Source organism: Scyliorhinus canicula, chromosome 20, assembly GCF_902713615.1.
Source record: "Scyliorhinus canicula chromosome 20, sScyCan1.1, whole genome shotgun sequence".
Classification (NCBI taxonomy): Eukaryota; Metazoa; Chordata; class Chondrichthyes; order Carcharhiniformes; family Scyliorhinidae; genus Scyliorhinus; species Scyliorhinus canicula.
Genome location: NC_052165.1, coordinates 59,240,041 through 59,257,069, shown reverse-complemented (window position 1 = coordinate 59,257,069; position 17,029 = coordinate 59,240,041). Strand labels below are relative to the sequence as shown.

The window sequence follows — 17,029 nt, the reverse complement described above, 5'->3', positions numbered from 1 at the left end:
GGGGATCTTATAGAAACATTTAAAATTATGAAGGGAATAGATAGGATAGATGCGGGCAGGTTGTTTCCACTGGCGGGTGGCAGCAGAACTAGGGGACATAGCCTCAAAATAAGGGGAAGTAGATTTAGGTCTGAGTTTAGGAGGAACTTCTTCACCCAAAGGGCTGTGAATCTATGGAATTCCTTGCCCAGTGAAGCAGTTGAGGCTCCTTCATTACATGTTTTTAAGGTAAAGATAGATAGTTTTTTGAAGAATAAAGGGATTAAGGGTTATGGTGTTCGGGCCGGAAAGTGGAGCTGAGTCCACAAAAGATCAGCCATGATCTAATTGAATGGCGGAGCAGGCTCGAGGGGCCAGATGGCCTACTCCTGCTCCTAGTTCTTATGTTCTTATACAGGCCAATCTCCTTGATCAATGTGGATGCCAAGCTCCTGGCGATTAGAATTGTGGACTGCGTACCGGAGGTGATTGGGGACGATCAGACAGGGTTCGTGAAAGGCAGGCAGCTGACAGCTAACTTGAGAAGATTGCTTAATGTGATCATGATGCCCCCGACGGGCAAGGAGGTGGAGGTAGTGGTGGCGATGGACGCTGAGAAGGCCATCGATCGAGTGGAGTGGGGCTATCTGTGGGAGGTGCTCGGGCGGTTTGGGTTCGGGGAGGGACTGGTGAATTGGGTCAGACTACTGTACCAGGCCCCAAAAGCTAGCGTTAGGACGAACAGGGTAGTGTCAGATTATTTCAGACTACATCGCGGAACCAGACAGGGATGCCCACTCTCCCCGTTGCTGTTTGCGCTGGCCATAGAGCCGTTGGCAATTGTGTTGAGAGCTGCAAAGGGATGGAAGGGAATGACTAGGGGCGGGGTGGAACATAGTCTCTCTCTATGCGGACGACCTGCTCCTGTACGTGTCGGACCCTCTGGCCGGGATGGAAAATATACTGGAAACACTGAGGAAGTTCGGCTGGTTTTCAGGGTACAAATTAAATATGGCCAAGAGTGAGATGTTTGTGGTGCAGGCAAGGGGCCAGGAGAACAGACTGAAGGAGCTGCCATTTAGGCTGGTTGAAGAAAGTTTCCGGTATTTGGGGATACAGGTGGCGCGAGACCGGGGCAGGTTGCACAAATTAAATTTGGCCAGGGTGGTGGAACAAATGAAGAGGGAGTTTCGGAGATGGGATGCACTCCCGCTGTCACTGGGGGGGGGGGGGGGGGGGGGGGGGGGGGGGGGGGGGGGGGGGGGGGGGGGGGGGGGGGTGCAGACTGTAAAGGTGACAATCCTCCCTAGATTCCTGTTCATCTTCCAGTGCCTCCCGATCTTTATCCCACAGTCCTTCTTCAAAAGAGTTAACAAGATGATCATGAGCTTTGTCTGGGTGGGAAAATCCCCGCGGGTGAAGAAGGCGATGTTGGAGAGGAGCCGCAGCGAGGGAGGGCTGGCATTGCCGAGTCTGATTAACTACTACTGGGCGGCTAACATAGCCATGATAAGGAAGTGGATGGTGGGTACAGGGTCTATCTGGGAGCGGGTGTAGGCGGCTTCATGCAGGGGCACCTGTTTGGCAGCCCTGGTCACCACGGCTCCCCTACCACTGTCGCCGGCCAAGTACACAACCAGCGCGGTAGTGGGGGCGGCCCTGCGGATATGGGGCCAGTGGAGGAGGCATGTAGGGGAGGTGGGTGCGTCAGTCTGGGCTCCAATATGTGATAACCATCGATTCACCCCCGGGAACATGGATGGGGGGTTTCGAACATGGCAGCGGGCGGGGGTGAGGAGGGTGGCCGATATGTTCGTGGAGGGGAGCTTTGCGAGGTTGAAGGGCTTGGAGGAGAAATTTGGTCTGGTAAGGGAAAATGATTTCAGGTACTTACAGATGCGGGACTTTGTCCGCAGACAGGTCCCATCCGTCCCACGTCTCCCACCAATGGGGATCCTAGACTGAATAGTCTCTAGGGGGGAAAGGAGGGGAGGGTAGAGTCTCAGACATTTAGAACGTGCTCATGAAGGGGGAAGGGTCCCAGACGGAGAAACTGAAACTCAAATGGGAGGAGGAGCTTGGCGGGGAGATGGAGGACGGGCTGTGGGCAGACGCCCTGAGTAGGGTAAACTCAGCCGCAACATGTGCCAGGCTCGGCCTGATTCAATTTAAGGTCATTCACCGGGCCCACATGACGGTAGCTCGGATGACCAAATTCTTTGGGGTAGAGGATAAGTGCACTAGATGCGGGGAAGGACCAGCGAACCACATTCACATGTTTTGGGCATGTCCTAAGTTTAGGGGGTACTGGGAGGGATTTGCGGGAATCATGTCCCGGGTGCTAAAAACAAGGGTGGTGATGGGTCCAGGGGTGGCAGTTTTTGGGGTTTCGGAAGACCCAGGAGTCCAGGGTGAGAAAGAGGCCGATGTTCTGGCCTTTGCTTCCCTCATAGCGACAAATACTGCTGGCATGGAGGGACTCAAAACCCCCGAAGACCGAGCTATGGCTTTCGGACATGTCAAGTTTTCTGGGTATGGAAAAAATTAAGTTCGCCTTGAGGGGTTCTGTACTGGGGTTCGCCCAAAGGTGGCAACCATTCATCGACTTCTTCGCGGGAGAGTGAGCGTCAGCAGGGGGGTGGGGGGAGGGGGGGGATTAGAATACAGTAGGAGGGATAAATAGGCGGGTAGTGGCGATGGCAGAGGAGCAGGCTTGTGCAGTATGGTTCGATTGAAGTATTGATTTTACGTTGATGTTTGCACATTTTTGCCTTTTTTGGTTTTTTTTTGTTGTTATCTGTAACTGTTTATAATGCCGAAAAATACCTCAATAAAATTGTTTGATTAAAAAAAAAGAGGGAATTTAATTCAAGTATTCAAATCTTGACTGACAGGGGGACCCGTAGCCAGTACACAGGTTCTTCCAGTCAGCAAAAGACAAGCAGGGCTTAGGGGAATCACTCATAATGAGTTGCTATGATCAGTAATGCAATTAAAGGGAAGCAGTTCAAATTGGAGGTTTCAAAAGGAAACTGAATATGTACTTGGAAAAAGCTGGGAGGAAATCAGACTAATTGGATGGATTCTTCAAAAGAACCAGTGCAGGTACAATGGCTTCCATCTGTGCTGTAAAATGGCCTATAATTTGTTGTTAAGAGCAACTTTTTTTTTTTAAATTTAGATTACCCAATTATTTTTTCCAATTAAGGGGCAATTTAGTGTGGCCAATCCACCTACTCTGCACATTTTTGGGTTGTGGGGGCGAAACCCACGCAGACACGGGGAGAAGGTGCAAACTCCACACGGACAGTGACCCAGAGCCGGGATCGAACCTGGGACCTCAGCGCCGTGAGGCGGTTGTGCTAACCACTAGGCCACCGTGCTGCCCTGTTAAGAGCAACTTAAGGTGTCTGTGGATACACAGTTAAATGCGGAAATCCAAGAGTTGTTGTCAGAATTATGCTGCCTCACTGTTCGCTTCGCAAGAATAGTACCGCGTTGTCTGCCTCACTGCTGAAATGCAGTGACTTCATGCTGTTTAATGCATGTGCACAGTAGATGCAAATTAAACTTGCCACAGAATGATGTATTGCCATTTCAATCCAAGTATCCTCTTGATGCACTATACCAATTATTGTCAAACCACCTCTCTGGCACTGAAATTCAGAACTGCAAGTGTTGCGTCTCATTCATTTACCTATTAGGTGATGTTGGAGATTTCAAGTTGTAAATGTTTTCAAAATTACTTTTCCTTTTGTCTTTTCTCTCTTAATCCAATCTTTCTTTCACGCCCAGATTTGGCATCAAATTCATCCATAATTTGTACTGCCTTGAGCAGACCATGCACTGTTAATTTCACAATGCTTGGTTGAGATGCACAGTTGCTTGTCCTATTCACTCAGGTTTTGCCTCGTCAGAGTCATTCCTACGTCAAATTACAGCCACAAAATCAGATTAACAACCAAAAATTGAGCTGTCGCTAGAGGGTGCTCCAGTTTAGCTGCAATCAGTGTGATAGCATAGAAAGTGCTCAATACTCATGTGAAATTTGTCCCATCTGGGAGAGACTCAAAGAAGGAAGCAAGGGCTCTTCTGGGCAGTGATTATAACATTTAGATTGTCTTAGCCTAGCTCCTATGGAACTGAACAGGATATTACAAAGTGTGTATTTCTAGCAAAATTCCATCTACATTTACAATGCAAGGTTAGAGCATGAAGTGTTATTGAGTTATTCAACTAGGACAGAACCACGCCCCTAATCTGTCTTCCGTTGATGTTCGTGCTTTCAGCAGAAGTCATTAGACAGTGGTCAGGAAAGGAAAAGCAAACATTGTCACATCCTCAGAACATCACAACGTGTGCTTAACAGCAATCACTTACTTTTAATGTTCAACTTGTGGCTGGTGAGCAAGTTCCAGGGGCAGGATCCCAGGTGGCTCTCTCTTGCCCAGCCCAGGGACATGGAAGCCAATTTTAGAACCCCCATTGAAGCCATCTTACTCAGTACAGACCAGGACTAAATGTTACAACCTGTCTGGCCTGTTCCACCTCACCATCACAACAAACACTGCATTTAATCCGATGCCCAGGAAGCCAGTCTTGAAATCTTTCATATATTTGAAACAATAAGTGATCACCTGGCAATTGTAAAGACTCATGGCAACACCCAATGGAATAACCAGCCAGGCCGTTGGTCAGCAAGATATTATCGGTTTCATTGGTTTCGAAAGGATCTTAGGTATTGCATATTGAGGATGGTGCTTGACCAATCTCACTGTACCTTCTGCAAAACGAGGTTCAGGTAAACACTCTCCTCCCAGTCAATGTCTGGGTCACCGAGACCAGGCAGCTTCTTGGAATCTCTGCGGTAAACTTCAACTTCAACCTAGCAGTTCAACAGGAGGGGAAAGCAAACATTTCAGGCTTAGTATTTCCACGCTGGATCAGCATTGTTACTGATTCACAGTAACTACAAGAGTAAAACTCATTTTTACATGGTGTTCACAATAGCACTTTTACTGTAGCTCATGACATGGATTGTGAAAGATGAACTGGTGACAATACAGATAGGGGACAGTGCAATGTGGAACAATACAAAAATAATACAGTTTAGCAATAAGAGAGAAGAAACTCAACCTAAAATTTTAAAAGGGCTTGCAGGAGCAGAAGGACCTTCTTGTGCAAGATATGGATCATAAAGGTTGGTGATAAAAACAAAATCCTTGGTTTTGTTCGAGAGATGTGGAATACAAAAAACAAAGAGTAATATTGAACTTATACAAAGCATTAGTGTGATAAAGCGAGGGGAGTCCAACGAGCATCTTAAAAGTCCTTTATTTCAGCAGCAGCATCCTACAAGCACAGGGCCGGTTACCTTTAACCGGGTCCTTGTTCCCTTTTTAGCTGGCTCTACAGCTGCCGGCCTTTTATGCTAGTGCTGGGTTAACTCAGTCCAATTGAGCACGGGGAACAATCGTCCCCAGCTGGATGAGTCCTGTGCAGATTACTGCAGGTTATTACAATTAGTTAAACCGTGAATTGAAACCTATTGAGCATGGCATTACAGGACACAGCTGACAACACTGGAATAACAGCACGGACACCAGGATGGTCGGTTATGGTGATGAGGAAAAGTCTGAATTCAGTTTCCCTCTTTCCACTGGGGGTGTGAAAGCAAAGGCCTGTCTTCATGTTTTTTTTAAAACTTAAGAGTGCCCAATTCATTTTTTCCAGTTAGGGGGCAATTTAGCGTGGCCAGTCCACCTAGCCTGCATATCTTTGGGTTGTGGGGGCAAAACCCACTCAAACACAGGGAGAGGGGGCAAACTCCACACAGACAGTGACCCAGAGCCGAGATCGAACCTGGGACCTCGACGCCGTGAGGAAACAGGGCTAATCCACTGCTCCACCGTGCTGCCTTTGTCTTCAAGTTTATGAAGGATTATAATAAAATTGTAAATAATGATGCTGCTAACAAGAGAATACAGGAAAAAAAACCGTCCCTCTCTTATTTTAGCTGTTTTTAAACGGAAACCAAAAGTATAATTCCATCATAAAGCAATTGCTCCAAGTACACTTTATTACTTTTCTACAATTCCAAACTTTATTCAGGACTCATAATTCTTCATAGAAACAATTCAGATCCCTCAGATTTATACTTTACCATACACGTGTATTTATTTGTTCCGTTCATTTTTTGAACCAGGTTCAGCTCCAGCTATTTTAACCATTATGTGCTTTACATATTCTGCTATAGTGGTACCATTTTTTAGTGTAACAAAAGAAAATCTAAGTCCCAAATGTGACAAAAAAAATATCAATGCTAATTCACACAAACCTGGGGAAAAATACCCCAGAAAAACAAGTTAATATTGTAGAATCTGTCTTTCCCTACACATGCTCAGTTGGGCACTTCCTCTAGTCAGCACCACATATCTTGCCTCATTGCCCAACTATTCTTTGAAACTCGTGTCCCAGCTTGCTTGTGCATTGCAAATAGCCTTATTTGGAGTAAGCACATTTTAATACAACAATTAAAATATTTTATTCAGGCCAATACCTGCACATTTTACCTTAAAATCAGACATTGATGCTTTAGTTTACAAGTTATTACAACTAATCATTTAAAGATTCTGGCCAGCATGTGGAGCCCCAACAGCTCCAGGAAACAGCAGGAAGAAAGAACACCAAAAATAAATCTGCAATCAAAGTTTGTTTGTTTGTGTTTTCTAATCTCTCAGCACCCAATTTCCATCATTCTTTTAATCATTCTTATTACAAATACTTCACTGTTCAGGACAAAGCAGCCCCTTTGATTGCTACCCCTTTCATAAACATTCACTCGTTCCACTATCAACTCACACTAACAGCCGTGTGCACCATCTGCAGGAACTCACCAAGACTCTTTAGACAGCACGGACTATCTTTAAAGACAAGAGCAGCAGATACCTGGGAACACTACCACTGGGGGTTCAACTTCAAGCCACCTGCCATCCTGACTTGGAAATATATCGCCTTTCCTTCATTGTCACTGGGTCAAAATCCTGGAAATCCCTCACAACACTGCGGGTGTACCTGCGCCACATGGACTGCAGCGTTTCAAGGAGGGAGCTCACCACCACCTTTCCAAGGGCAATTAGGGATGAGCAATAAATGCTGACCTAACAGCGAAGACCACCGCCCTTGAATGCATTAAAAAATCTATATCAATCACCCAAGCTAAGGTACCCTGTCAAAGTTATCTATGCAAGTTATTTAATCACTGAAGCACTAAAGTTGAGGCTGAATCAGTTTTGAGCTGACACCCATACTGGCAGAAGGATCCTTTGGATAATGTAATACCCTTCTGGTGCCCGAGATCAATTAACTCAAGCTGCCAAGAAATGGGTCTGTCTGGCTCAAATCTACATAAAGTAACTGACCCAATCTGATCTTTCACTAACAACACTCACACCCACCAGCAACCCTTCACCCCTTTTATCAAGAATTGAGTTCTAACTATCTATTTTTCAACCTGTAGAGGACTCACCAACTGCCCTCCCCTCAAAAAAGTCCTAAAAACCACATCATCCAGCTAAATGTCATATTATTCTGGCTACAGACTTCACCAAACAACTGGAAGGCAATTCATTTATTTGGGCGACACGGTGATTTTTCCTCTGCTCATTGTTCGGAAATGTCTAAAATATGACCCGTTTGGCGGAAAAATACTCAGAGCTGGGATGTCAATGCAGCTTGAAGTAAATCAACATGGAAAGTGGAAGTGGGATAGAACAGTACAAACAAACCTTGTGGTTTGATCCAATGACTCCTGAGGGGATTTGCTGACGCTGCCATAATGTCAAGCTTTGAAAGTAACGTGACTAACTTGTAAAGTCAATACAACTCTGTTTCCCGAACTGATTCACTGACAAACTTGGCCCAGTCAGAGGCACAAGAAAGCTCCCAATGGTTCAACTGGTTAAAGCAGTGAACAGAAGAGAGAACAGGAGAGGGTGGATTTGGTGGAAGAGGAACTTACTTTTTAAAAACAATTATGAGAAGTGAAGTGAGAACTCGAGCAAATCAATGTGATTCATTAACTGTAAAGGATTATACTTCAATGAGCTGCAGTATCTCTCACTGTAGCACTTACTAGGTTAGGAGGAGCATTAATGCGTAGGTACTTTCATTATAGATTGAGAACAACATTTCTACTGCAAATAGAAGCAACTCCTGCTGCTGGATACCAAAACCAGGAATCCTTACATTAGGCAGAATCATTTCCATGAGCAGCAGCACTCAGGGACGTGGAAGGGAAATGCAGGAGAGAAAGCAGAAGGGGTAGGGAGGGGTGACAGGGAGTATCTCTGAACTCGGCCTGGGGGAGTCAGAGGCCTGTGAAGGAGGGATGGAGGAAACTTGAGAAAAGGAATGGTCTGGTTTGTCTGTTGAAAATCCAAATATTCCGTTTTTTCCAGAAACGGAATGAGATTGTATCTTTATAAAAGTTCAAACATTTCAGGGATAGCATACCCCACCCCCATATCCTCTACAAATGCACCACCAAATCTACAGCATCAATATTTGAATGTATCCTATTGTTTAGTGATATATTTGAGGAAAAGGCAGATTAAGAAATGTTGGGTATCTTCTGCAATTCAAATACATACGAACGTAAGAAATAGGAGCACAAGGCAGCCATTCGGCCCCTCGAGTCTGCTCTGCCATTGCATAAGAACATGGCTGACATATTTTTGTTTCGAATTCTACATTCACGTCTACCCCAATAGCTTTAGATTCCCATGCTTAACAAAAAATTACCTACCCCACATTAAAAATATTTAATGAACTCACCTCCACCTTCTAAGGCCAAAGTCTTCCAAAGAGTTCCAAAGTCACACAACCTTTAGAAAGAAATTCTCCTTATCTCTGCCCTAAAAGGGCAAACGCTAATTTTAGAACAGTGCCTCACTGGTTCTGGATCACCCACAAGATAAAACATCCTTTCTAAGTCCCCCTTGTCAATGCCATTCAGGATCTTATCTACTTCAATCTAGTCAGCCCTCTGTCTTCTGAGCTCCAGTGGAGAAAGCCCAATCTGTCAAACCCAGTGTTTTTGAAACTTTTTTGCCCTGGACTCCATTTACTAACCTGCCATCCTTAGGGACACCGGCCGACCTTTGTGACCCTCACCAGCCGATCCTTTGTGACCCTCACCGGCCGATCCTTTGCACCCACCATTTTCACTTACCTTTAATGTGACAGGTGAGCCTGCTTGGTCCTCATGATCACTTGTTATTCATGTTACATTTCTGATAATGGCTTCAGCTGATGATTTGTGCGGAGTCTGCATCTTCTCCCCGTATCTGCGCGATTTCCTCAGTTTGCTCAGATTTCCTCCGACAAAATTCGAGTACGACGTGCTTGTTAGGTGAATTGGACATTCTGAATTCTCCCTCCGTGTACCCAAAAAGGCAGCGGAGTGTGGCGACTAGGGAATTTTCACAGTAATTCATTGCAGTGTTAAAGTAAGCCGACTTGTGGCACCAGTAAAGATGATTATTATTATTTAAGATCTCACAGCATCCGTTGAAAAAATAACTTTTCAAAACTTCTTTGAAGTTTTGAGGGTTTTAAATTTTCAGTTGCCATGACTTCCCTGCATATAACACACATGAACTTAATCTGATTTGTAGTGACCATACCTCAATAAATCATCTTTATGCTGCTTTGTTCCTATTTTCGGATGATTCTTCATGGGTTGTTCACCAGTGGTCCAACGCATTGCTGGCAGCTGCAAAATTCAGGAATCTCTCTCACGCCAACATGTGACGTCAGGGTATGGGGCACATGACCTGCTCTCTGCCACTGCTTCCAGTGGGAGGACTCCGTCGTTTGCTGAAAAAAAACTGTCCCTTGACAGCGTGCCGACGTCAGGGGGAGGCCGACGTCAAGGGGAGGCCGACGTCAGGGGGAGGCGGTCCACTCCGCTGGGCTTCAGGCCTGCGCACTGCTTGATCTGGCACACATGCTTGGGATGGCCGGCAATCTCAAAGGTCTGTTGCATCCGGCATTTTAAAAGCAGGTTTCGACCATCGGATGTTCCTCCCGTGATCGGGAACGCCATGGCCGAATACTGTGACCCTCCCAAAACCTGCCGCAACCCACCCGCAGGTCGTGACCCTGAGTTTAAAACCCCTATCCTCATAAGACAACCTGCTCAGTGCAGGTATCAATCCAGTAAATCTCCTCGGAACTGCCTCCAATGCACTTACACATCATTCCTTAAAAAAGGGAAGGAGACCAAAACTGCATATAATATTGAAAGTGTGGTCTCACCGTTACCTTGTATAACTGAAGTACTTACTTTATGTTCAATTCCTCTCATAATAAAGGATAGCATTCCATTAACCTTTGTGGTGGCTCGAGCCATACACTAGAGGCTTCCCGTTGTTAATAAAGGGGTTTACTGATGAAAAGCAAAGGCAGTAAAGTAACAGCCACAGAACACAATATAACAGGTGTTAACATTTCAGAACCAGAGTCCACACTGCCTGGGGTCCTGCTCCCAGGGCTCCACGTTAACTCCCTTTTGGTCGGGGTTTGCATGTACCCGGATGGTTGGCTCCCAAGGCAGTTATATGGTCCATGGAGCCGGCCCTTTAAAAGGGGTCAGTGATTGACACTTGGGAGGTTGACAAACTGCAGCCTCATATACACAGTACACTCCCCCAGTCACACGCTCCCCCAGTCACACGCTCCCCCAGTCACACGCTCCCCCAGTCACACGCTCCCCCAGTCACACGCTCCCCCAGTCACACGCTCCCCCAGTCACACTCTCCCCCAGTCACACTCTCCCCCAGTCACACTCATCCCAGCCAATAAAATGACACTGGTTGCGCTGGAGCACACTCCCACTGATGGGTCGACTGGGGCCAAATGACCTCGGGGGGTGCCACCCCCCTATGACCTGTGGCTCTAAGCTCACAGTGAGCAGTCAGCAGCGTGCGCAGCTGCATGGCTGCCTTGCAGGCCGCAGCAATGGTGCTCCATGCCCGTCCACCCCGGACACAGCCCACTTCCTGGCAACCCCCGGCTACCTCCACCGGCCCTTGCAGAAGCCCCCCCCCCGGCCAGCAGATTACGGTGATATTGGACACTTTCCGCACCCCCTTTCTCTCCCTCAGCAGCCACGACGTCTGTTTCCCGAATTTTAAAAGCACAAGTGAACCTCGTCCTCGGGAATTCGCCCCATTGGAGGCGGAGCTTCATTGCGGAGGCCCCGGAAAATACTGGGTCAAGCCGCTAATGATATGCCAACGGCATTTACTTATCATACGTTCTGGAATGCATCGATGCCGCTGTTGAGGCACCTGAGAATTGCGATTTGGTGTGAAACCGCCGTCCGCCACGACTTTGCTGTCAAAACTGATTCTCCATCCAATCACGATTCCCGATTCCGGCAAGTAGGCGACGGGAGAATCCCACACCATATCTCTGCCGGCTGCAAAGCACATGAACCTCCCCCAGCCAGTTCACCAGGCAACCCATCATGCATTAGCCCAGACTGAAAAACACATTCCTTCATCAATTGCATCTCCTGGCTGCTAAAACAGCCAGGCCCTGCAGAACAAAATTTATAAACCCTTAAATTTCCCACCACATTTATAATCCAATTTTCCTAACATCTTCCTATTGTCACAGCATGGACTGCTTCAGTATCAGAGCAGTTACAAATGAAACTCAATACTGTTCAATCATCACTGCTGGCCTGATAAACAGAGAGATCATTAATAAAGCAGCTGAAGATGGTTAAATGTAGGATGTTAGTTCTAGGTGCAATGTCCTGGGACAGAGTGAATGGACTCCAATTACACAACCATCTTTTTTTCTGCTCGTTGTGACTCCAACCAGTGGAGAGTTGTAGCTCTAATGAAGCAGATTGTAGCTCTTAATGAAGCAGCTTGTCTATGGAGACAGTTAGTCTTGGAGAACAAGTCTTTAACACTGCAGCCAAGATGTTGCAAGGGTCAATAGCCTTTTCCTTCAGCCCTTCATTATGGGCTGTGGAGGGGTAGCACGGTGGCGCAGTGGGTTAGCCCTGCAGCCTCACGGTGCCGAGGTCCCAGGTTCGATCCCGGCTCTGTCCGTGTGGAGTTTGCACATTCTCCGTGTTTGCGTGGGTTTTGCCCCCATACCCCAAAGATGTGCAGGGTAGGTAGATCGGCCACGCTAAATTGCCCCTTAATTGGAAAAATGAATTGGGTTTTCTAAATTTAATTAAAAAAAATAAAAAATAAATTATGGGCTGTGAGCACCACCGGCTAGACCAGGGGTGGGCAAACTACGGCCCGTGGGCCGCATGCGGCCCGCCAAAGGTCTTTATGCGGCTCACCAAGTCATTAAAAAAAAAATTAAAATTTCTTTTTTTAATTTTAAATTATTTTTTTTAAGGTTAATGGGGGGGGGGGGGGGCTGTTGGGTTACTTACTGGTATAGGGTGGATACGTTGACTTGAGTAGGGTGATCATTGCTCGGCACAATGTCGAGGGCCGAAGGGCCTGTTCTGTGCTGTACTGTTCTATGTTCTATATGAGGCGCCCAGAATCATAACCGGGTGAAGTAATTATTTTACTTAATATACTATGCGGCCCTTTAAAATTGTGAATTTCTGAATGTGGCCCTTGCACGGAAAAGTTTGCCCACCCCTGGGCTAGACCAACATTTGTTGCCCATCCCTTGTTGCCCTTCAGAAGATGGTGGTGAGCTGCCTTCTTGAACCGCTGCAGTCCCGGAGGTGTAGGTACACCCACTGTGCTGTTAGAGAGGGAGTTCCAGGATTCTCCCCCAGCGACAGTGAAGGAATGACAAGATATTTCCAAGTCGGGTGGTGAGTTACTTGGGAAGGGAACCTCCAGGTGTTGGGGTTCCCAGATTGATGCTCTTGTCCTTGGTCGTGAGTTTGGAAGGTGCTGCCTAAGGAACCTTGGTGAGTTCCTGTAGTGCATCTTGTAGATGGCACACACGGCTGTTACTGTTCGTCAATGGTGGAGGGATTGAATGTTTGTGGAAGGCGTAGCAATGAAATAGCTGCTTTGTCCTGGATGGTGTTGAGTATTTTGGGTTGTTGGAACTATACCCCTCCAGGCAAGTGGAGAGTATTCCATTACACTCCTGAGTGCATTGTAGATGGTAGACAGGCTTTAGGGAGTCACCAGGTGAGTTATTTGCTGCATGATTCATAGCCTTTGATCTGCTCTGGTAGCCACAGTATTTATGTGGCTAGTCCAGTTCAGTTCTGATCAATGGTAATCACCAGGATGTTGATAGTGGGAGTTAATAAGATTAATCCTGAGATTACTACCTTTGAGGTCCTAAGTTTCAATGTATTTTCTAGCTCCCTATGTTCTGCTTTCAGAATCTCCTCCCTTTTCTTACCCATGATGTTGGGACTGATATGGACCCCGACCACTGGCTGCTCACCTTCTCCCTTTAGAATGACTCATCATCTGAGGGGGGGTGGGGGACATTGTTAGGTAATAATCAGTAGCTGGTTTATTTTCCCATGTTTGATCTGAGGCACGATAGTTCTTGGCATCCGGAATTAATGTTGAGGACTTCCAGGGCCATACCCTCCTGAGACTATATCACTGGACTGCCAACTCTGGTAAGCCTATCCTGGCTTTGGGACAAAACATACCCAGGAACGGTGATGGAGGAGTCTGGGGCATTGGCTGTATGGTGTGATTTAGTGAGTAAGATTACGTCAGGCAGTTGCTCAACTTATCCTGTGGCCAGCTCTCCCAATTTGGAACATTTCTCCACGTATTAGTGAGGGCGACTTTACAGGGTTGACTGGCAGAGTGCGCCGTGGACATTTCCAGTGTCTAGGTGAATGTGATGTGTGCGATTTGATTCTTATTTTACTATGACTTGCGTGAATATAAAAAGCAATCAACATTGATGGGGCTGTACAGATTGTATTTGTATGCGGCTGAATGGTATTTCTTCAATCAATTCAGAAGCTACCAAGGCATGTTCTTGTTTCCATGGAAACAAACACCCCGACTCCACTCTGCTGGGTGGAACAATATTCAGCCAGACAGCGGCGTCTGTGGTTCATAAGGTTGCAGATTGTGCTGAACGTCAATCATTAGTTCAGTAAGCTGTTCAATTGAAGGCAGGTGACTGTCCTCAAAAGAAAACATCTCAGAGTAGCATCGGCTGCAGAAATACAAAGTGTGTATTTTTAAATCATTCTATCCTCCCCAGCTTCCCGTCTGCTCTAACCACCTTCAGCATTCCTTCAGCTGAGGGCAAGGCAGCTGGCTAACTGGGAGTCAGAACTTTCCAATTTCATCCTTCCCCAGCAAATAGTACGCCACGCAAACTGACAGCAGGCATTCACTTTGTGGAATGTCTGGTGAGAGCGGTGGTGGAAATGAGGGAACATCTAAAAAGAAATTGACCTGCCATTATACTGGGACAGGTTACAGGCAACACTAATTCAATCTAAACTGCAGAGAACAGTGTACAGTCTATTCACAATAGGAAATCAAATGAAATGAAAATGAAAATCGCTTATCGTCACAAGTAGGCTTCAAATGAAGTTACTGTGAAAAGCCCCTAGTCGCCACATTCCGGCGCCTGTTCGGGGAGGCTGGTACGGGAATTGAACCGCGCTGCTGGCCTGCCTTGGTCTGCTTTCAAAGCCAGCGATTTAGCCCTGTGCTAAACCAGCCCCTGCACAATAAATTGTTCTTCTCTGGTTTCATTCAGATAGTTCTCTTGTATTCAGCATCAAAGAAGATTCCTGCAGATGAATCCTCACTTTCCATCAACACAGTATGACTGCACGTGCATTGTCTGCCAACATTGTGGTGCCCTGGGTTAATGTAAACTCGCTGCTGGAATTATTCCCAAAATCAACATGAATCCTGCCATCTTCAGCGCTTGTTTTTCCATTATCTGATCACGTGACTTGGGTTAAGGATTTAGAGTCAGTAAATTTCATTTAATTACAGAACCTAGCACCTCCTCCGCTAAAAAAGAAACTAAACATGCAATGCTGTGCTAACCGCCTTCGCAATAGACAATCAGTATTTAACTTGTACCCGAGATTTCACCCAGCAACAGAATCGTCAACCTCTAACTCATATGGCTGAACCAGCAGAGAACAGACGAACATATCCCTTGGCCCTGAGAAGAAGCCACTAGTTCAGCCTCCACTACAAAGACATTCCGCGGAACCTTTGTCTGTCTACATGACTGAGTTACTGGAAATCAAGGAAACCCTTTGAGAATGCCAATCAATAGGACAGTAATGCCCCACCTTAGAATCACACAACAGATTACAATACAGAAGGTGAGTGGCCATTTGGCCAATCAGGTCAGTGTGGCTCCCTGCAAGAGCAATTCACCGAATGCCACCTACCCAACCGAGCATTCAAGGCATACAACTTCATCAAAAAGACTGGAGCTGTTCATGATTGCTCACAGACATCTGCCCCAAAGAAAAGGACAGATTGTGAAGTTTGTACGCTATTCTCTAGTTGGATAATGTAAGCCAAAAGCTCTATCACAAATAGGTAAGTGTGCAAATTGCACATCATCTTTCCATTGCAAAACAAGTTCAAATCCAGCCCAGGGATCTTTCTATGTTGGAGCAGACTATGCAAGTCTTCTTTCCCTGTCTAATCTCAGATGATCATAAGAAACAGAAGCAGGAGGCCATACAACCTATTGAGCTTGCTCCGTCACTCACTCAAATCATTGCTGATCTCTTTGCGGCCATAACTCCACTTTGCTGCATGCTCTCCGTAACATCCTTGTCAATAAAAATTTCATTCGGCTTAAATATATTCAATAGGGTGGGAGATATGGTGATTGTGAGTGGGGTACTAGAAGGGGCACGGGTAGTGTTAGTAAATGTGTACGCCCCAAATTGGGATGATACGGGTTTTATGAGGGGGTTGATGGCAGCAATCCCGGATTTGGCCGTGTACCAGTTGATCATGGGAGGAGATTTAAACTGTGTCCTAGAACAGAGGGTGGACAGGTCAAGCCCCAGGCCGATGGGTAGGGTATAAATGGCGAGGAGCTGGCGGGGGGGGGGGGGTTAATGGAGAGGATGGGTATGTGGATCCATGGCGCTTTCAGAACCCAGGGGGAGGGGAGTATTCCTTCTTTTCACACGTCTATAAGGTGCATTTGAGGATTGATTACTTTGCAATAAGTCGGGAGATTTTGGTTGGCGTGGAGGGGGCAGAGTATGTGGGGATAGTTATCTCGGACCATGCGCCCCACTGGCTGGAGATTCGGTTTAGATTGGGACGAGAGCAGAGGCCAGGGTGGAGGTTATATTCGGGGTTGTTGGCGGATGGAGGTTGTTGTGATGAGATCCGGGCGGCGATTAAGGAGTATGTGGAGTTGCATCAGAATGGGGCGGTGTATGCAGCCATTGTTTGGGAAGCACCAAAGGCAGTGGTCCGGGGGAAAATTATTTTGTTTAAGGCCCATGAGGATAGGGAAAGGTGGGAGGAACATGACCATCTAGTGAGCGAGATAGTGGAGGTGGACAGGGAATATTAGAGGGTGCCCACCGTGGAGGGATTGGTGACGAGGAAAAAGTTGCAGGGGCAGTTTGACAGGCTGACAACAGGGAGGGCAGTAGAGCAACTGCATAGGGCAAGGGGGGGGGGGGGGGGGTGCAATATGAGTATGGGGAGAAGGCGAGCCGCATGCTGGTGCACCAGCTGTGGAGGAAGGCTGCGTCCAGGGAAATATTGAAGATACGAACAGGGGCTGGGGATGTGGTGTCAGAGCCAGGGAAGATAAATGAGGCATTTAGAGAGTATTTCCAGAGACTTTATGAGGCAGACCCGGGAGGAGAGGAGGGGGACATGGGACGGTTTCTGGACGAGCTGGAATTGCTTCCCAGGTGGAGGAAGCAAAGAGGCAGGCATTGGAGGAGCCCTTGGGGCTGAGGGATGTACTGGATAGTATCAGGGGTATGAAGTCAGGGAAGGCCCCTGGGCCAGATGGGTACCTGGCGGAATTCTACAAGGAA

At 46.8% G+C, this 17,029-nt stretch overlaps 1 protein-coding gene across 2 annotated transcripts in view; it reads right to left on the bottom strand.

Annotated features, from left to right (window-relative positions):
- The window catches only part of kiaa0930 (KIAA0930 ortholog), a 139,837-nt gene that overhangs the window by 49,675 nt on the left and 73,133 nt on the right, over window positions 1-17,029 (bottom strand). For both annotated transcript variants that reach the window (XM_038780773.1, XM_038780774.1), the window contains exon 3: window positions 4,760-4,864. In XM_038780773.1, coding sequence (XP_038636701.1) covers window positions 4,760-4,864 — 105 coding nt within the window. The remainder of the gene's footprint in view (window positions 1-4,759; window positions 4,865-17,029) is intronic.